General features: G+C 50.9%; 8 protein-coding genes across 8 annotated transcripts; 5 read left to right on the forward strand and 3 right to left on the reverse strand.

Annotated features, from left to right (window-relative positions):
• The first annotated feature begins 1,131 nt into the window (after positions 1–1,131).
• Positions 1,132–2,052, forward strand: BCR38DRAFT_180539 (ER protein Pkr1-domain-containing protein). The gene is made up of 2 exons (XM_040853931.1): positions 1,132–1,201; positions 1,404–2,052. The coding sequence occupies exon 2, from the start codon at positions 1,481–1,483 to the stop codon at positions 1,961–1,963; it is 483 nt and encodes a 160-aa protein (XP_040717415.1). The 5' UTR covers positions 1,132–1,201; positions 1,404–1,480; the 3' UTR covers positions 1,964–2,052.
• A 631-nt stretch (positions 2,053–2,683) lies between these two features.
• Positions 2,684–3,621, forward strand: BCR38DRAFT_180568 (uncharacterized protein). Its single transcript, XM_040853932.1, has 3 exons — positions 2,684–2,828; positions 2,932–2,981; positions 3,058–3,621. Exons 1-3 carry the CDS (start codon positions 2,815–2,817, stop codon positions 3,387–3,389), a joined length of 396 nt encoding a protein of 131 aa, XP_040717416.1. The 5' UTR covers positions 2,684–2,814; the 3' UTR covers positions 3,390–3,621.
• A 131-nt stretch (positions 3,622–3,752) lies between these two features.
• Positions 3,753–4,496, reverse strand: BCR38DRAFT_338644 (methyltransferase domain-containing protein; the record flags this gene model as incomplete). The annotated part of the gene is made up of 1 exon (XM_040855632.1): positions 3,753–4,496. One exon carries the CDS (start codon positions 4,494–4,496, stop codon positions 3,753–3,755), a length of 744 nt encoding a protein of 247 aa, XP_040717417.1.
• Positions 4,497–5,055: 559 nt separating this feature from the next.
• Positions 5,056–5,343, reverse strand: BCR38DRAFT_340131 (uncharacterized protein; the record flags this gene model as incomplete). Its single annotated transcript, XM_040855754.1, has 1 exon — positions 5,056–5,343. One exon carries the CDS (start codon positions 5,341–5,343, stop codon positions 5,056–5,058), a length of 288 nt encoding a protein of 95 aa, XP_040717418.1.
• A 734-nt stretch (positions 5,344–6,077) lies between these two features.
• On the reverse strand, positions 6,078–9,368 carry BCR38DRAFT_430298 (uncharacterized protein). Its single transcript, XM_040860029.1, has 6 exons — positions 8,593–9,368; positions 8,140–8,476; positions 7,771–8,085; positions 7,402–7,719; positions 7,279–7,342; positions 6,078–7,226 (listed from the first exon to the last, which is right to left on the reverse strand). Exons 1-6 carry the CDS (start codon positions 8,885–8,887, stop codon positions 6,294–6,296), a joined length of 2,262 nt encoding a protein of 753 aa, XP_040717419.1. The 5' UTR covers positions 8,888–9,368; the 3' UTR covers positions 6,078–6,293.
• A 96-nt stretch (positions 9,369–9,464) lies between these two features.
• BCR38DRAFT_390176 (uncharacterized protein) lies at positions 9,465–10,945 on the forward strand. The gene is made up of 2 exons (XM_040857553.1): positions 9,465–10,053; positions 10,111–10,945. Exons 1-2 carry the CDS (start codon positions 9,685–9,687, stop codon positions 10,531–10,533), a joined length of 792 nt encoding a protein of 263 aa, XP_040717420.1. The 5' UTR covers positions 9,465–9,684; the 3' UTR covers positions 10,534–10,945.
• A 2,143-nt stretch (positions 10,946–13,088) lies between these two features.
• Positions 13,089–16,827, forward strand: BCR38DRAFT_457002 (cortical protein marker for cell polarity-domain-containing protein; the record flags this gene model as incomplete). The annotated part of the gene is made up of 2 exons (XM_040861990.1): positions 13,089–16,539; positions 16,595–16,827. 2 exons carry the CDS (start codon positions 13,089–13,091, stop codon positions 16,825–16,827), a joined length of 3,684 nt encoding a protein of 1,227 aa, XP_040717421.1.
• Positions 16,828–17,666: 839 nt separating this feature from the next.
• Positions 17,667–19,138, forward strand: BCR38DRAFT_465336 (uncharacterized protein; the record flags this gene model as incomplete). Its single annotated transcript, XM_040862699.1, has 2 exons — positions 17,667–17,838; positions 17,903–19,138. A coding segment is annotated over exon 2 (984 nt), but the record flags the coding sequence as incomplete, so codon positions are not given.
• Between the last annotated feature and the right edge of the window lie 1,534 nt (positions 19,139–20,672).

The following is a 20,672-nucleotide window of genomic DNA, read 5'->3' on the forward strand; positions in this document are numbered from 1 at the left end:
ACAGCTTCGGATTATTTAGATGATGGCAACGTGAAGCAATGATTTGATGAGGAATTCACTGCAGAGAAGATATATCAGTGCCTCTATACAGATCGTTATAAGTTGAAGAGTATCTCAAGTTCAGAGTCTGAGCTGCTGAACTTGAACGGTGGTGAGTGAGCTAGCTCCAAAAGCTCCAGTTCATCGTCAATCATTTAGTAGGGATGGGTCTTCCGGAGAGATTGATCTTAGCGTCGTAGACTTGGGGGAATAGCCGACATCCCCACACATGCACTCGTTGGTCAGACAAAGTCTTCCAAGCAAGCAGTCGAAAGCCTCACCAATATGACACTTATGAAAAATAAAACTCATTTTTATGCTTAGCTGTTCAATTAAGTGCCCGAGCAGCAAGAAGAACATAGATGAAGCACATAGTTGGTCACGAGTACTTGTTCCTGTCAATGCCAAGCCGACGATGGAAGGCGCCAACCGAGCACCTGTCGGTAGTTAAAAGACGAAGACTCTGCTTACCCTTATTGAAGTACATTGATGAGGAACCAAAATTTCCGGCGCATTGAAGGTTCACTGGCCATACTGTGTACTACTATAGTAGCTCTGATATTGAGGATCGCATCTTCAGTAAGAATATCAATATTTACCCCGATATTTTGGAGAGCACCAGAATATTTCACAGAGATATAACTGCTTGAAATGTTGTCTAAGTTCTTGAATTTCTAGCTCAGGCAGCGCTGCAGATCAAGTATCTCAACTACAATTCCACTACTGTCTTATGACCCAGCTGGATATCATCACAAGTCACAAGATGCATCAGCTGCCATTTGAGTTGAGACGTTCAAGCAAGTTCTTTTCTTGCATTTCTTCCTTCTTAACAGAGCCGTGATCCACTTTGATAACCAACAACATCCTGTCTTGTTTATTTTGAACAATGCATATTCGTGATTCGGCCTACCTTTGTGTGCGTGTGTAAAAAAGGAATAAGCCATCGCTGGAACGACGTCGTACTAGAAAAGTACTCACAAAGGCGACTCGCATCTTGCTCGGGTCCATCAATTTCAGGGTCTTTTCTTTGACGGTTCCTTCCGCCCCTCCCAAATAAACTGCCCCGCTTGTTTATCATTCTCGCGGCTGCTGTTGCAAATTGGCAGCAATAATTTTGTCCTTCCAATCCATCATTGCCTAACAACACCTGGCCTTAGATAAGGTTAGTCCAAGAGGTTCGCTGTCCCTTGCACAAGGTTTAGCTGTCTTCTTGTCACCACTGCGACAGCTTCTTGCTGCCTTTTCTGGGGAGTTCTTAAGCAAGCCCGCTCCTCCAGCTCAGCTTGACCCAACCAAGCAACAAACGTCATCGCCCAGTTGGTCACTAAAATCCAGAAGCTTACCTTACCGACTGTACCCAACAGCCAGATAGCATCCCGTCGCAAAAATTCCATCGTTGTCGCATCACATTTCCAGCGACCTTAAAGTATCATCACTCGCCATGGCGTCCTTTGTCGAGGAACTGTGGAACTCCATCTTTACTCCCGGCACCACGCCGACCCTCCTGATTGCGACCAACGCCACCTTCGCCTGTCTGCAGCTCGTCCTCCTGCTCCTCCTTGTCGCGACCTCGAGCATCCACTTTATCATCCTCTCGGCCCTGTGCGGTGGTCTGTGGTTCGCGATCAACTGGTTCGCGGTGGAGCTGAAGAAGGAACAGGCCAGAGAGGAGGAAGAGAAGGCAAAGGCGGACACGATAGCCCGGCAAACGGCGGACGACAGCGATGAGACCGAGGTAGAGACCGTGGAGGGCAAGGCGAAACCCTTGGTGCGGCCCGTGACGGCGAGCAAGGAGGTCGAGGTCGTGGAGCCGGCGGGCGAGTTGAAGTTAAGGGCTGAGGCGTCGCCTGGGACCAAGTCCGGCGTGAGCACGGAGGATGAATGGGAAAAAGTCTCGGAGAACGAAAATGAGAAGGACAAGTGATACTCGCAGGGATATCACAGGTTGTAGACGAGTTAGGATGAGATACGAATGTTTGTGGTTTTGCGGTTATTGATATTTTAATACCTCCGATGCTTGGGCTTCCAGCGATCTAGCCGCAATCGACCACCATTTCAGCATCGAGACTGAAGCAGGATCATCGTTGCAAAGACTGTGTTTTATGAATCGTTCGCTTTTGGTGGAGAGCATGTTGAAAGCTCGAAGTCCACCGGTTCTCTTGCCACGCATGCTCTTAGCACAAACCCGACAAAGACAAAACGGACAGGACAGCATTCAACTCACCGTCAAACTTGACTTTACCTTCATCAAGGATATTGTGATTGTGATACTGTTCCAGGGGTTGGCCAGAATTACGGGAGAAAACTTACATGAAAGTGGTAGGTACCTTGGTCAAGATCTCTTGATAGTCCAACATGTCGCGCTCAAATATGTATTCCACCAGGAAATAGATCTTTCAAATTACTACTACCTTGGTTCGAAGGAAGTAGGCTGTTCATGAATTCATGCGTGACAACAGCATTCCGTTATACTCTTCTGGGTTGATAGTCCAATCGTTACACAGCATCAAAGTCTACTTTGGAGACCCCAAATCAAACCACTTGAAGTCAAATTATGGCTGGTACTGCGCTGTGGCGGTGGTCGGTGTGGCTGACCCAATCGCTGAGCTTGGGACGACGGCCGACCGCTGCCTCGTCCAAAGAAGGTATCTCTCGAAATATTTCAGTTCAGGAGCTCTCGCATCTCGATTCGCGCGACCTGTCAAGCCAAATACGCGCAACATAAACACACCGAGAAACGTATTCCTACAGTCGGCGTTTGCCAAATCCGTCAAGATGAAGCTCGTCCGGTAAGCTTGTCCTCTTCATCCCCAGCGCGGCGCACAATCTGTGCTAAACTCTACTGCTTTCCCGAATTAAGGCCCCGCGAGCTGATCGTTCTTCACCTGACAGATTCCTGATGAAATGCGCCAACGAGACGGTGACCATTGAGCTGAAGAATGGTAAGCAAACCTTTCCCATATTCCATCTCCATTGAGTGTACACAAGACCAGTCGTTGATGTGCGGTCGGTTCCTAGGCACCATCGTCCACGGCACCATCACATCAGTCTCACCTCAGATGAACACGGCGCTGCGCACGGTCAAGATGACGGTTCGCAGCCAGGACCCCCTCTCACTCGACACGATGAACATCCGCGGCTCCACGATTCGCTACTTTGTCCTGCCAGACTCTCTGCCGCTCGACACGCTGCTCATCGACGACTCGGTCAAGCCCAAGAACAAGGCTCGCAAGGAGGTGGCCGACAAGGCTGGCGGTAGAGGCGGTGGGCCTAGAGGACGTGGTCGGGGTAGGGGTGGAGGCGGCGGCCGCGGAGGTGGTGGACGTGGGTTCGGACGAGGCAGGCCGTGAGAGATGAGTACTTGAATGAGGGGGGATGAGTGGCTTGAGGAAGAAAACCTGGGAGATAAGAGAGGACAATGTGTGTTCATACGTCGAATGAACATGGGGAAGCAATATAATGAACCGGCTCTCTCTGCATATCATGTAAGTAAATGCAGGTCGTTGCTGCACCTCCCCGGCAAGGGTGACTTCGACGGCGTTGAAGGGCACGAGAAGACCTCAAAACGCTGGAAACCACAGGCAGCTGGTATGGCTTCTCTACACCAAGATCCCACGTTCATATCGGGCGAAATGGATAGCTCGTTGACGAAAAGTACAAGGTCGATGGATTAGACAAACAACAAGAAACCTGTCTACTTGACTGCCTGCCTCCTACTCCCTCCAGACTCTAATGATCTGCAACTTCTCCCAGCCAGCCTGCTTTCCACTCGACCCCACCATATCGACCCTCCACTGATCCCCAAAGCCGCGAATGCGGTGCTTCACCTCCTCAGGTTTATTCTGCGCGCAGAGCAGCACGTACGCGCACCCCTTCGGTGAAAGAACCCGGGGCAGACTCTCAATCAACCGATCCGTGATCTCCATCCCATCCACCCCTCCCGCATACGATAGCGACAACAGGTATGAATCATCCTGAAAACTCGGGTTCGCCACCGAAGTCACCATATCCGTAGCAGTGGGCCACCGCGGCAGCTCCGGCGTCGGCACATACGGCGGGTTGAAGATCAGCACGTCGACCGCTCCATCCCTTAGCGGCGCAACAAGATCCCCCTGTGCCGTGCCCAGGTACGTGCCGTGGGTGCTGGCGTGTTCGGATGCAGCTTTGCCGACGGTGGTGTTTGTTGCCGCGCAGGCGTAGCTGTTCACGTCGATGGCGGCCGTGAGGATTTCTCGGGTGCCAAAGAGGAGTTGCGCATGGGCGTTGGCGAAGGCGATGACCACGCCAGAGCCGGGGCCGATTTCGAGGACCAATGGCAGGGGCTCATTGCGGAAACGGGAGGTTAGAAAGGCCGTTTCGCGGGGGGTGGAGAGAGTATCCAAGAGGAGAAATGAATCTTCTGCTGGCTCGTATATTCGCTCGTACGAGACGTGGGAGGTGTCTGGTGTGGGGAGCATCAGGACGTTTGGGAGATGCTAAACCTGGTCGGTTGATGATGGTGAACAGGTTGATGATGCATTCAAATTTCAGGCCCGATTGCAATCCATTGAAATGGAGTTTGGGGCACGTGATTGAGCAGCATGACCTTCAAGGGTCAGGAATGAGTTTGATTCCGGCAAGACTAGCAACGACTCTGTACCGCGCAAAAGCAGAGTGTATGCCAGCATGCTTGACGACGACCAACCCGCGGTTGAAAATATCTTATCATTTCCCAAAGCCTGTGGCGTTGATGTCCCCAACCCCTGGTCGGTACGCCTACTTCTCCATGTCCAACACACATTATCAGAAGCCCTACGTCTTCTTTCTAATTACCGTTCCTCAAACCACCCTTCGGCCACCTGAAGAGAAGCGTCGCAGAACTTTCAGATCTTCCCCCACAGGTAGCCGCTGCATTCAACAACAGAAGAAGGTAGGATATATATATATACTTCCTCCAAGCTGCTCCAAACCCGAGTCCGTCACCCTCCTATCTCACACCAAATACCAAGTTACCATCCAGTATGTTTGCTCCTCCCTTCACATTACCACACACTCCACCCCTGGATCATCCTTACAAGGTCCCAGGCCCCATCGCCACTTATTCTTAATATCGATGATCATCCGGACGTAGTTCTTGTCGTACATCCCCGGGTGTGCGCATGCCGGACACATGCCCTCCCAAACAAACTCGTCCGATGGTTCCCGTGCAACGCCGTTGCCGAATGTGTCACAGGTGTTGAAGCCCATTTCGGGGTAGCAGGGGCGTGCGATCTGCAGCCAGTGATGGCCGCAGTTGCGAGAGCGGTGGTGGGTTGTTAGGCACATTTTGCTTTTCTTGTCTCGCGTTTGTCAAGTGCAAGTAGATTGAGAAGATAAGAGGAACAAATGAAGTTATTTTTGGGTGGTGGGTTGTTGGGTGTTCATTATTTAGATTGGGCTATCGGTAGTGTCACGCTGGGAAGAATAACATTGTTGTAGCTGCTGCGGGATCTGTGAAGGGACAAGTGGCGCCCGATGAGAAAGGTGAAGAAGGTGATGGCCAGGCCGTAGATGGCTTGCCACAGATGCAAACTGCGCCTAGGACTGAGCAGGCGAACTCAGACTGCATGGTAGACAGTGAATCACCCATGGGTGACCGAATATTAAGGCTTTGTTGGCGCCGGTGGCCGGAGGAGTCACAGTCGCTGACGAAGAAAATGGACCCTGTAGAGACCTGGGTCGATTACAATCGATAGGATAGACACCGAACCATAAGAATTACTGGCAAAGCTTTGCATATGGAGACTGCATAGTGAGCAAAGATGGAGTGGCTGGTGTATGGATGACTTAAAGCATGGCATTCCAACCTCCACGTGCGTGAAGGGGAAGGCAAGAAGTCACTGATCAACGTGGGAAAGAGCAGAAGATCACATCTTCAACTTGTTTGGGAAGGCGCGATAGAGGAGCACTAAGGAAGGGGAATAATACAAACTGTACATGATGTTGACATACTTAAAACCATCCGTCCCAGCCACAAACTGGACTCAAGCCAAAGTCACTATATAGATTGTGGTAAAAATCTCCATTGATGGCCGATACCGACTTGTGCCAAGCAGTCTATTGATGATGGCTGCGTAAGGGAATGTCTGTATAAAAGACCTTCACACACAAATTCTATGTACTCAAACATCAGGATCCCTATCCAGAACCTGTGTGGTATCAAATCTCTATACTTGTACTTTGTCCATTCTAGTCTCCCATACATATCGTGCTCAACTCCAGACAACCAAAACCCTCTACTCGGCTATCTCAGTTCTATCCAATTCCCCTATCGTCCCACTCAAATCCACATCACCCGCCCTCATCTCCTCATCTTCCAAAGCTCCTTCATCATCTTCAGCCCCAGTGAGTTTCTGCAACATCTCCTCGATCCTCCCCGTTGTCTGCTCCAGCGAATCCAGCCGGCTGCTTAGTTCTCCAAATTCTGACGACTCATTCAGGATACTGCGGACTTGTTCCGTCAATTCTGCGTACGGCGCCATCGAGTCCCGCCTTGCAGGACGCTTGATCTCTGGGTTCTCTACTCGCTTCTTGTGGTTACCGTTATCCAGCTGCTTACTGTTGCCACCGTCCTCATCGCTGCTGGGCTCTTGACGGATGGTCGGCCTCACGCGAGGTACATGTGGTGTACTGGGTTGGCGCACAAACTGTTTTCTGATCATGTGGTGCGTGAGCTCGTCATCGACGGCAATGTCGTCCTCCACTGAATCCGGCGGTGTAATCTCGAACACGGTTTGCATATCGCTGTGTGTGGTGATCCTCCATTTCTCCCAGAACCAGCCCCGGGTGCGACTTGGCAACCGAGTCGAGCTGGGCCGAAGCAGACGCCGCTCTGCGATGGCAATGATGAGCAAGACGGGCAGGTTGATGGCGCGAACTGACGCAACATGGATTTTGTGGAACCAGCGAGCGCTGACGAAAAACTTCATAGGGAGTAGTACAAAGATGGCGAGAATATTGAACGGAGGCTGATAGGCGAATATTGCATCGCTCTTCACTCCCTCGAGTGTCAGGACCGCGCGGCGGAACTGGATCTCTGCTGTTGCGTCGGACACAATCGTGCTGAACGTGTTTGACAACATCGATACCAGGATCGTCAGGAATAGGGTGTTTCCGAGGAACGCAAACATGATCATCAGCGTTGGCCCAAGAAGCCAGTGAAAATCAGGCTTGAAAGTTGTATCAGCACCAGTGTCGTCAAATGGAGTTTTCCGTACTTACTGATTGGTCTACACCCGTGCCGTCGAGACCAAACCAAATCCACAGCATCCATTTACTAATGGTTCTGGTCTCATATTAGTCAAGATTCATGGCGTGTGCATGTAACACAATTGTATGACTCACAGGAAGTCATGACGCCCTTCGGCCAGCCATACCATGGATAGCAAAAATCCACAAAAGCACCACGCTGCAAGGAACGTGAGCAATGTGAAGTCTGCCACCATTGAACGAAGAGAAAGAAAAACGAGGTTGTCGGACAGCAAGTTAAATGCGAGGCGAGGAACGAGGACCGGGGCCCCCATAGCCAAAATGTTCAAGGCCTGCTGGCCGGGTCCAACGTCACCAATCTTCCATCCGTAGACTCTCGGGATCAAGTATCCCCAGTATACAAGAGCAAACATGACGTCCAAGAAGGACCACAGGTTCTGGGTGTAGACGTCCCTGTGCAGCATTGTCAGCAAGTGATGAGATCCAAGTAACCAGTAAGCTCACCATCCATGTTCGAGTATAGTGGCAAACTGATCCAGAACCCATCCGAAGGCATATACAGCAAACGCAGCTTCCCGTATACTTATACGTGCCGGATCACGATCGGTCATGAACATCAAGTAAAGTGTTAGCAGAATGACGAATTGAATAACCTCAAGTAAGTTTCTTGTACGGGGTACAATCAACCGATACTGGTTGAGAAGAGGCGCGCCCCTGGGCTCATACAGCGCGATGGGCTTCTGTTTATAACGGTCCGGGATGAGATCCAAGAAACTTGAAGGAGTATAGACGATTTGGCCATTGTAGATTGCATCAATCCTATTAGGAATGTCAATGATCACAAGACCACCGGAGGAGTGCGGTGCAACTCACACTTTCTGACAGTGCGTGGAACTCAAGAGATACTTGCTCTCGCTAATGATGGCAACTTCCAAAGCGGGTACATTCCTGTGGTAGTCGAATGTCGACGATAGTGCAGCTTCCCGACGGACTTCCTCTGGGGCATTCTGAAAGGGTTCGAAGCCGGCAACGAGTATATTTGCGAGTAGCAGTACACCCTGCGGACCAGGGTTATCCTCAGCGAAGCGTCTTAAGATGCGAGTCGCGACAACTTCGCAAAGCGTAGCGCGTGTGAAATGAACATTCTGGCGGTTATTTAAATGTGCCTGCTCGTGGAGGAAATGAGCACGGTTGACAAGCAAGCAGTAGACTAGGGTTGTGTTAGCAATAGTGTCAATCAAAGCTGTGGTCGTCACTCAGTTTTAGTCCGAGGACAGTTGATGCTAGCATGTAAGTGCGTGGAGTCGCCAATGCAGGCGAGCGTACCAATAGAAATGTCATCCTGCTCATAAAGCTTGTCCACCAGCGGACGGACAACGGCAATATTAAGTCGTAGATCCCTCAGCTGCTCAAACGTCAGGAAGTCTTCAACGATAGAGATGACATCTCTACGTATCCGGTGTATAGTCGTATAAACGGGCAGATGGGCGTGCGGATTGGGGCAGCCGAAAAATGGCTCGCCGTCCATGATATGGCTGTAGTGGGACTGTACGATCAGAGGTCGCCGTTCTGCCTCGGAAGGTTCCTCAACTCGAATGCGTATGTCACAACGATCCGGCATCTTGACTCTCGAGGACGGCAACTTCTGGGAATAAAAGTGCAGGCTAGTTACTTATCACAGAGGTTATTAATGAGGCATAAAAGTTGGGCGGGAGAGAGACAGGGAAGCTTGATCTTGATACTGCGTCTAGCTGGCGATAACCAACCTGGCCAATCATACAATGCGTTGTGCCAATAAGAACTTGCATCAAGTTGGGGAGAAAGGTGATTATGGACCCAAGATTGCTTGTCGAAAAGCGGTGACCATGGAAGCCTGGTGGATTCCAGGAAACTTTCAAAGGACGAGAATACTTTCTTCTTTCACCGGGGCTTTTTTGGTGGGTTGAAGTGTGCAAAAATTGAGTTTCCCGGCTACTCATCATGGGGTGAAGTCTAAAGCACAACTATTGGCATACAAGTAGCCATTTTGAAAGTGAAGTAAGTGTCTATAGAGAAAGTACTAAACAGACTCGAGGACCGCATTTCTGGACCACGGATTTAGCGTAATCAGGTGCAATACCCCAGCATCGCATCAGGGAATTGCGACAGTGCGCCGACTCTCCTTCACATTTCAATGGATGCTGCCGCAATTCTGACGTCAAAAATTGCTAAAATCGAGAGGTCTTAGCTCCAGCTCTAGTTCCAGTTTCAGCCCCTCACCCCTGCCTCAGGCATGTATACCTGCATGAAACCGTATCCGAAAATCTGAGATGCCGGCACTACCTGGGCAAAGTGAAATCTCACCGCCCACCCGGAGCCGAAAGCATTCATCCGGCAATTTTGCTAGGCCGTGACTTCGCAGTCGTAACGGCATCGATAATGCCATGGCCATTCAGCTCCAGGCCGGCAAAGGGGGACGACCCTGACCGGCGTCCCGTCTCTTGGTCCAACAACCTCAATGGTACCGACTGGCAGCACTTCAAGGACCCACGCAACTGGGTACCAACTGTATTGGTGACGACGACAGTCATCGTATCCTTACAGCTATACCGGTCGTATCTGCGCCGGATACCGGGTGCCATACATATCCAACCGGCTTTCTTTCGAGAGCGAACCATATTCGGCAAAGTCACTAGTGTCGGCGATGGGGACAACTTCCACTTGTTTCACACTCCCGGCGGACGCTTGACTGGCTGGGGCTGGCTACGAAAAGTTCCAGAAAAGAAGACGGAACTAAGAAACAAGACGGTCGGTATTTCCTGCCCGCCATCGACAGCAGGGGCCAGACTGACGATATCGAATTAGATTCCCATCCGTCTCGCCGGTATTGATGCACCCGAATGTGCTCACTTCGGCCGTCCCGCCCAGCCCTTCTCGACGGATGCACTCGCATGGCTATCTAGTTATATTCTCGGCCGACGAGTGCGCGCTAAGATCTACAAGCGTGATCAATATGACAGAATAGTGGCCACAGTTTTCGTCCGACGTTTCCTACTCCGCCGGGACGTTGGACTCGAGATGCTGAAGATGGGTCTGGCCACGACATACGAGGCAAAGACCGGCGCCGAGTTTGGTGGTCTGGAGGCAAAGTACAAGGCTGCGGAGGCGGAGGCGAAAACAAAGAAGCGAGGCATCTGGGGAGGCAAACCACAATTCTTTGAGAGTCCCCGCGACTACAAGAAGCGCATGAGCGCTCTGGAAGGAACGCAGAACAAAGTTGAGCCTTAATGGGATGTGGGGGGATATTTTCACTCCAGGTACACACTTATTCATGTACGACGGTCTTGCGCGGCGTGCCCAGCTGATCGCCTCCGGGTGTCCCTAGGCCACATGAATCTGGTCGCGATCTTATTCGCATGGGTTCAGCAAACATGCCGAGGCGTAATGGCATCCGTAAGAGACCATACGCAACCGTCATTGTATAAAGTGCAGATGGTAAGGGCCTCACTATGGCAGCCAGTCAGGCTGAAAGCTCGGCCAAGGATCAGTTCGGCATACTATGGTGATGTGAGACGAGAAACGTTCTGGTTGACAAAAGAGCATGGTGGAACGAATGATTGATCAGCAGAACGCAGCTGACTGTGCTGAATCGCTGTAGACCCGTACGAGGAAAGCTGGAGGTTAGCTTAACGCAGTAATGAATATTCAAGATTTGTACTTAAGCATAAACATCAAGTGCATTGTATACAATTCTGCTGCAACAAAGATGATGCAAGCTGTTGCTACAAGGGCAACGTCACGCAAGGTGTACTCGTCTATTTCACCATTTGACAGTCAGTCCTTGACTACGTAGATGAGATGACATATTGAATACTTTAAAACGGTTGAAAAGCCTTGTGCAGACGCATTCGCTGTGAATAGCAATCCGTCACCGGAATATTGAACTTGTGTCATAACAGGAATGAAGGATCATCATTCCAAGCCCAACCAACTATTACTGGAGAATCTAGAACAGGGGCATCGAGTAAGAAGATGGTAAAGAAACAACTTAAGCTTTGTTTACAATAAAGCCCAGGCAACTAAGATAATCCATCAAATCAGGACGATGAAAATCCGCTCCTTGGAGAATTACTTATTGAATCATGCAAGCCGAGGTCAAGTCAAGACAGACCAGTTGAGTTTAGACGTTGCAAGTTAGAGACCCCTGTTGCTGTAGCGTCCCCCTAGCCCGTTGTACAACCCGCTCCAACGATGACACTGAGCCAGTTACAGCCTAGACATGCAGGCGGACCTCTTCGGCAAACCAAACCCCCTTAACTGCCACATGGATCGTGCGCGAATTCTTGCTTCTCGTGGGGGGTCTTGTCGAGAAGCTCTCTTTCTTGTAGTTTGCGACGCGTAAAATCATATCCAATCTGGATATCGTCACTCTTTTACCAAAATTTCTAGACAGCAAACAAGAGGTGGTCAGGAATCTATCGCACTACTTGTCGTCTGATCGCCTTGTGGCATCATTTTTTTTCTTTTACCATCTTCCAGTCACTCTTTTCCGGCAGCCCGACCAGTCTCGGCCTTCCGTGCCCCTGATCTGAGACCACCAACCATCTCAAACGAACGAGAGATCTTGCAAACCAAGAATCGCGCCAGGTTGATCAATACTCGTCACAACTTCAGGGGAAATCTATTGCCCTCCACATTCGTTTCCAAACCATACTTCAAACACCAGAACAGAGTCGCTGCATAAGCAACCATTGCCGGGCGTCAAACCAGAGGAACCAACCTGCCGATTTATCAATAGAGTTGCAGATTCAAAATTGTGCACGGTCTGCACAACGTGATACCATATTGTCGCACTTTGATACAGGTGAGTGACGGATGATTTCCTGAAATATTTTGTTACCGCCTCCAGAGTGCAATAGGTCGCGAGAGCCTCGTAGCACTGGACAATACTTCATTTCATTTTCCCTTGCGCACCGCCTTGATGTGACACCAAAGGACGGGTGGGACGACTTTGTCATCCATAATTTCAATCTCGGCTTCACGCGCACCGACCCAGTCACTAATTTGCCCAACTAGGCGTAGCCTTCGGCCATCTCGACGTCGTCGAAGTATTGCAAAGGTCAATCAATCTCAGAAAGCAGGAACGCTGCCAATCACGGTCGCACATGCGAGCAGCAGCAAGAAGAAGAGACACCTCTACCCAGCCAGCGCAGAGCCTGCGAGCTAGCACTGCCTAACCCAGTGGACATACGCATAAAATTGGGGGTTGCATCCATTCGTTCGTCGCTGTCCAGTCGGTTGAACGTGTCCGGATTAGACCGGCCAAGGCTCATCTCCACATTGACAACGGGCCCCACGGACCTCATCTCCCCGTCCTGCTCTAGCTTCCAATCCAGAGCGAACTTCAACTGTTGACACCAGACGGATCCAACTTTATCTATTCTGCAGGTACGAACAACAAAAAACACATCTGCACCTCAAAGAATCGTCTGGTCGTCTCAGGATTTCTAATACCAAGCCTACCAGTAATCCTCGTTCACCGGCGCCGATACCGTACAATCATTCCTTTCATTTCGGGCACTCATTCGAGTGCAAACGACGTCAATTTCTGTCCTGACCAACACCCTCATACGGTTGCCCATTCCAATTGCCATTTGACCTCCATGGTCACGAATCCTTCAACAATCCTCCTGGCATTTGTCTACTTTTAGACGCAACACAGCCGTCGCTCATGAATTCCAGAAGCCGGTAACTGTAGCCAACCTAGGTTCGGATTTCTGGCATCATCCCCCGACTGGGGCAAACTCAACCATCTGCTGCCTCGGTCCCTTGCCATCACAGTTATGCGGATACCTTTCAGGCGGCGGCCTGCAATGCGCAACTACATCCAAAGCTCGACATCGTGTCTACTCACGCTCACTTCCTTCGTGTCAATTTCGCGCGCCATCACGGTGACCTCCGTGTCCAGTCCGGAACTCGATCTGAGTCAGTTGGGGAGGGTAGGGATTGCAGGAGATTTCACTGGAATATCCATGTACGAATTCGAGGGACAGACCGAAGCACCATTCATCACCAATGGCTCGGAATCGCTCATGACGCGGTTGCCCAACGGCATGTTCCTCAGTGTCTTGGATACGGACGCGTCCATCCAGAGCATGTGTGTATTTGGGGATGCAGTAATTCTTGGTGGTAATTTCACCAGTCTAGGAGGACAGAAATCCCCTGGTATAGCCTCGTTCGATGTTGGCACGTCAAAGATAACTTCACTGGTAGGACTCACTGGTCAGGTCAACAGCTTGCTTTGCGATAACGATGCCGGCATGGTGTACGTTGGAGGAAGTTTTACAGCCGCGAATTCGCACAATGCGATTACCTGGACCTCAGGTGGCAACTGGGCCAGTTTGCCATTTGCGGGCTTTAACGGACCCGTCGAGACGATAGCAAAGGCCTCGACCGGCCATATCATATTTGGGGGCGGCTTCAGCGGTCTTGGAAACACCAGCACCCCGAGTGAACCTGACGGGCAGGTCATCAACCTATCTGCGGCAACAATTGAGGCAGACCAGGGAACGTCCACATCAGGTTTCAGTGATCCGAAGAACATCATCTGTCAGACTAGTGGCGTCGATGGATCTGGAACCACGTGGTTATTGGAGGACAACACTGCGGGCACGTGGCGAGCCAGCTTCAGATTCGGATTTGAGCCTACCAAACTTCGCCTGTGGAATACACACCAAGACGGCCGGGGCACCAAGACGTGGAGGTTCACCGCGCTGCCCATCAACGGAATTATGAACTTCACCTACACCGATCCCGCCACGAATCAAAATCGTTCATGCACAAGCGAGTGTCCGCTCAGTGATAACACCACGGTCGAGTTCCAGGACTTTCATTTTGTGAACAAAGTCGGCATGAATGCTTTCAGGATCGATGTATCTGCCTGGTACGGCAATGGAGGGGGTCTGAATGGGATCGAGCTTTTTGAGGACGACGTCTTTGCTTACGCCATCAACGATTTCAACGAACCGAGTTGCGCTACTAACGTCTCTTTTCCGTCCACTGCCACTGCCACAGGTCCCTGGGCGACTACCTCGTCCGGGAAGAGCAGCTCAGATTACTTAACAGCCCAGTTGGACAATCCAACCTCTGAGTCAGCCTCTGTGGTCTTTTTCCCGGACATCAAAGAATCTGGCAATTACACCATTACTATCTATACTCCCGGTTGCATACAGGATGGCACTTGCTCAAGCCGAGGTCAAGTAAATGTCACCTATACCTTGACTGCTGATGGGCAACCCGGCTTCACGCAATTCTATCAGACGAATAACTTCGACAAGTACGATTCTCTGGGCATGGCAGAGTTTGTGGATGCGAGTTCGGATTCGTTCCGCCCCAGCGTCACCCTTACGCCCATGGCAAGCCCTCTATCCAACGTGACAGTAGTGGCTCAGAGGGTCCAGTTCGTACTTACTACCTCGACCGGCGGCCTGAACGGACTGTACGAATACGATCCTGCCAAGACAACTATTGATACGGCTGATTTCAAGACATCGGCATTCGACAAGCTCGCATCTAGTTTCTCGGCGAAATCCGCCGTCAGGTCTCTTGTCACGTCCGGAGATATCACTTACATTGGCGGGAACTTTTCGTCCAGCAGTGTCAAAAACATTGTAGCCATCGACAGCCGCGACAACTCGACGGTAGCTCTGGATGGTGGTCTTAATGGCAGCATCAACTCCTTATGTGTTCTCAAGGACAAGCTGTACGCGGCTGGGAATTTCAACAGCACACAGGATGGATCCGCTTCGGGTCTGAACTATATTGCTGCTTACGACAAGTCGAGCAATGTGTGGTCACCACTAGGGGCCGGCGTGGACGCACCCGTTGAAAGCATAGTGCCCATGGCATTGAACATCAGCAGCGACACGCCCGAGGACGTCATAACTTTGACGGGAGGCTTTAGGACACTTTTGGCGTTTGGCAGTAATGATGCTGTTGCAGTAGACGGCTTTGCTGTTTGGGTCACGTCCCAAAATAACTGGCTTCAGAATTTGGACGGCAATTTGCCTTCTATCGATGGCCTATTGACTACTGCTCTGCTCAATCTCTCAGACGGGAGCTCCCTGTATGCCGGTTCAATCTCTGCCCAGACGCTCAAAGCAGATAGCGCTGCCACTTTGAGTGGTAGCATTGGAACTTTCCCCATCGACATTACCTCCACCTCCAATGCCACGAACGGAGCTAGCATCGCCAAGCGTGCCTCCTTAGCCAATCGCCACAGCACTCTCTCAGGTGTTGTGACGGGTGCCTTCTACGAGTCTGGAGACCACAACCTGACCATTCTTGCTGGTCACTTCACTGCAAGCACCACCAATGGCTCGAGCATTAGCAACGTCATTCTCATCGATGGGAATGACGAGACCACCACAGGCTTGCCTGCTGGGATTTCTGACGAATCCGTCTTCTTGGCTCTCGCAGTCCAAGGCAACAACCTATTCGCCGGCGGTGACATCAACGGCACTATATCCGACTTGGACGTGAGGGGCTTTGTCTCGTACAACCTCGTCGATAGGAAATTTAACACCCAACCTCCTTCTTTGACCGGTGCGAAGGGTGTTGTCTCTTCGATTAATGTCCGACCGAACACTGGTGACGTCTATGTTGGCGGCTCCTTTGCCTATGCCGGCTCTCTGGAATGTCCTGGTGTCTGCACTTTTTCAACGTCCAACGCTCAGTGGAACCGCCCCGGCTTTGGACTCGAAGGAGACGTGAATGGTATGATCTGGTCCAGCGACACAACACTTGTGGTCGGCGGAAACCTAACTCTCAACAACTCGAACGCGTTTCTTGCATCGTATGATGCCTCCAAATCGACTTGGAGCGGTTTTCCGTCTGCCTCGTCCCTCCCGGGACCCGTTGATGCGCTTACGGCAGCCAATAGTGACGGGACTCAAGTCTGGGCCTCGGGTACCGCCACCAACGGCTCCGTGTACCTTATGAAGTACGATGGGGTGTCATGGAAGTCTCTCGAACCCACTTTCGACGAAGGTACCACCATCAGCAGTTTGCAAGTCTTCAGTCTATCGTCTTCACACGACTCATCCGACCTGGTGGATGCCAATCAAGTTCTCATGATTACTGGCTCCTTAGCCATTCCTGGCTTCGGAACTGCATCAAGTGCTACGTTCAACGGGACAGTGATCCAGCCATACGCTCTCACTGGTAACGCGGGTAATACTGTCGGATCGATTGCAAAGATATTCGTGCAGAAACAGAATTTCTTTACCTCGTCAGGTAAGCTTTCACACAATTCCTCCATTGCTTGTTCTTTGCTAATCACATCACGCAGATGGGCACCTGGCTCTTGGTTTCGTCGTCCTTATCGCACTTGCCGTCTCACTAGGCTTGATGCTGCTCATCGTAGTCGCTGGGCTTGCTTTGGATCGGTACAGGAAGAAGCGCGAAGGGTATGTACCCGCGCCGACGTCCATGTACGACCGTGGTAGTGGTATGCAACGGATACCACCGCATGAGCTCCTTGATTCTCTCACCAAAGGCAGGCCTGGCGTACCGCATGTATGATGGCGCCGTGTCAGTTTTTCTCATCTGCCATAATGCCGCGTTTGGATAGCACGGAGAATGCATTGCAGTCATCTTCGACGCATCTACACACCAACATATTTTTCGAAATCGGCCTCGATCTCGATCCACACACCAAAGATACCCACCGATGCCAGCAGGCATATGCCACTGGGTCGAAGAAAAGAGCAGAGCCAAGTGGGCGAAGGCTTAGAAATTGTGTTGAAAAAGGGTGAGGCAGGAGAGGCCAACCTGAGTCCTTTCACAGCAACTCCACATCTCACGAATTATGACCACAAAACCACCTTCCCTAATGTCTACATGCCTAGTTTATTCTTGAAACCCCCCGTTGTGTTACTACTATACCTTCTTACACTCTCTTCTGTACATTACAAAAAATCACAACCCCGCAGTCTCGTCCCCCGGCTGCACATGCGATGGATTTATTTTTCGAGAAAGGTGGAATAATCCTGCTTGTCAAATGGGATGGATTGGAGGATACGTGATACCATTCCTTTGATTTGTTGAGACAATGATTGCGAGTAGTTTAGACATGGGAAAAGGGAAAGGGGAAATGGCCCCACCATATTCAGCGTGTGTGCGCTCGTGAGGGAGATACGGAGGGAGAGAGCCTAATTTACACGCTGTATCGGCCGGCCAAAAGGGGGGGCCATAGATAGTCTGGACTGCAATATAGTAGTTCTAAAATTATGCTGCTGTCAATATTCATCTGTGATGTGTTGTCTACATGGTTGGGATGCTTATTCCATTGGTCCGGCCAGCTCAAATTTGAACATGTTATAGACTTGTCAATGCGGGGGATCAAGGCGCAAGGCCACCCACCAACAACAGCCCAAATAGTAATCGCCTGGGCAAGCTATGAATAACTAGTCACATTGATACACTCATTCTAGCAGACGAATTGCTTTGTTTCTGTGAATGAACATAGCATTTTTCGTTTTCGGTCGTGTCTGGTTTCCAAACGCCGATGAAAAGCCTGAAGGGGACAATTAGGTTTGTTCAGCCGCATCAAGCACGTAGTCGCACACAAACAACAATTGCTCATCAAGTCACGCAGGATTCGATTTCTGAAAACAACAACTACCAGAATTGGAAAGCATTCAGACGTGAAAACCTGAAGCTTCAAGGTTTGCGTTATGTATGCAGGCTGGCGAATGCTATGGAACAGGATGCTATTCTCTTGGGCCACCAACTCGTCCGTTGCCTAATCCCTTGCATGACCTGAGGTATCTCCTTCTACCCCATTGACATACGCAGTGGCATGACCTTTTGATCCCCAAATCCTCAAATCCCTCTGCTTGGAAAGCCATGCAGGGCAAAATGCCAATTCCAAAGGCCGTCCGTGAGCGCCGCGCAGCCCTCGCAGAAATCGCCAAAGAAACCAAGGCGGCACTGCCCGGAATCCTGCAACAACTCCCCCATCTGGACGCCTCGTCCTCGGAAAACCTGAGCCTGGACGAGCTCCCACCGCTCGACCCTTCGCAATGCCCCAAGTTTACAGTCCCCGGCAAGTCAAATATCTACGGCACTCGGGTCGTGGTGGTCAACCAGGATACCTTTGACGCTGCTATTGCCATGCCCGCCTCTGTTGTGGCACCGCAGGAAGGGGACATGGCCATCCCCGAAAACGAGAGGAGGAACACTCGCGTCGCAGTCCTGAACCTAGCCTCGGACAAGAAACCCGGTGGAGGCTGGCTCAATGGCTCCGTGGCGCAGGAGGAGGCCCTTTGTTATCGGAGCTCGCTATACCTGTCGCTGCATAAGGAGTACTACCCTTGGAGCCCTCTGACGGCTATCTACACTCCCGATGTGGTTATTATTCGGTCGTCTATGCGAGAGGGACATGAACTTTTTCTGGGATCGGGCCCATCTTCCACTACCTCAGTCATTACCATTCCCTCCTCAACCGCTGCGACTACTCCCAACACCTCTACGACCGCTCCTACCACTCCTAGGAGCCTACCAGTAGTAAGCGTAATCAGCGCGGCCGCCCTCCGCTCCCCGCCCCTCAACGACGCTAAAACAGGCTTCAAGTACAACGCCGACCGCAGCCTGACCAAGAAGAAGATGCGCATGGTGTTGCGGATCGCGGCGCGGGAGGGACACGAGTTGTTGGTCCTGGGCGCCATGGGGTGTGGGGCGTTTCATAACCCTCCTGAAGACGTGGCGGCGTGCTGGTTGGATGTACTCGAGGAAGAGGAATTTAGGGGAGGTTGGTTTAGGGGGGTTTGGTTTGCGGTGTTGGATAAGAGAGGGGAGGGGAATGGAGCCGTGTTTGAGAGGGTTTTGGGAGGAAGGGAGGTGGGGGTCGTTGAGGTGAAAAGAGGGGGCGGGTAGGGGTGATGAGTTGTGGTAATACGGGAGAGGGATGTTTGGTATTGACGTATGGGTTGTGTTAGAAGGCGAGAGAGCTTGATACCCGAGATACGACAGACGGTGGGGTCGGAATATCGCTGTGCTTGCTTGGCTTGTTCGTTTCATCCCTGGCACATGGCATCTTGCCTACTTAAGTGCTTGATTGCTGTCTCGTTAGTAGATAATGAACGAGCTAACGACCCCTGTGTCATGAATTGCGTCTGGTGGAAGTCTATTTTTAACGCCATCACTTGTATATATCTCCCTTCCACCGCTTTCCACCTCAATTGGGAGATACGTATCCACATTGCGGTGTTGTGTGAAAATCCGAAATACTGCTATGTAAGGCTTGATGTAATATCTCTTCAGGAACAAAGTATGGCGGCGCCTTGGTTTCATTTTGTCCCTCTATCCAGAATCCGTACGTTTTCACATCACAGCAAGTATAGAGGAGAACTCCACACCTCTTCAATATGGTCGTCACGACTATTGACTGGCATGGTCAACCGAACTACATGAAACCATGTCTTACTGCTATCTTACGGAAAGGTGTCTCATATTCAAGGATTTCTCACGTTACGACATCTAGTTATACAGAATGTACAGAGGCGGGTGTCGTGACATCCACGCAATCCAATACCCGTCAACGTGCAAAGACATTCATCTGTATATACACCGTCATGTAAATACGTATCTTGCAGACTGTTCGTACTACCATGGATGGCTCATGACAACCAAATAGAGTATGCTCATCAGCTTTGTGGCTTTGCAAATTTGCGATTCGGCTAATCGCCTACGCACCTGCAGAACATAGCTGGAAACTGCGTTCGCCAGTATGGTCTCTACCTTGGTATGGTGAGGTTTGGCGACGACATGGTCACCTTGGAAACCACTGTCCACCGGTGGAACCCATCTCAGCGGGGCAGAACATCACAGGAGCCATGGTCTAAACGTTGCGAACATATTTGCAACTTCACTGAAAATAGACTATCGACGGTAATGATGGAAAGGGGAAACACCTGGCCCGCTTTCAGTTCCGTTAGCTAGCGGACGATGCAGACGTGAGAATATTTACCAACTAGAGGGACAATGGAACCCAACCTTCCGCATTACAATCTGTTGATCGCCCACTCCGGCGAGTTCCATTGGGTATACCAAGTCTGAGAAGCCCTGCTGCCGAGCACGCACTCCTTTCTCAACTCGTAGTCGGGCATATGTCTACAGCCCGAGAAGGACTCAATCCCGGTCAATAAATGCAAGGCCAGAGGGCACAGTTCACAAGGCGTCTTCTATGAGATGTCTGTAGTGACCGATCCACCAACGAAGGTTGGCTTGACGGCACGTGAAGAAGCCGGGGCCAAGAACATGACGTGACCGTTACTGAAATCAGGCTTCCAGTCCTTCTCAACAGCATAGCTTCTTATGAGACCGAGACAAAAGTTACCGAATTCGAGGCTTTTTGGTTGTTGATA

Source organism: Pseudomassariella vexata, assembly GCF_002105095.1.
Source record: "Pseudomassariella vexata strain CBS 129021 chromosome Unknown BCR38scaffold_5, whole genome shotgun sequence".
Taxonomy (NCBI): Eukaryota; Fungi; Ascomycota; class Sordariomycetes; order Amphisphaeriales; family Pseudomassariaceae; genus Pseudomassariella; species Pseudomassariella vexata.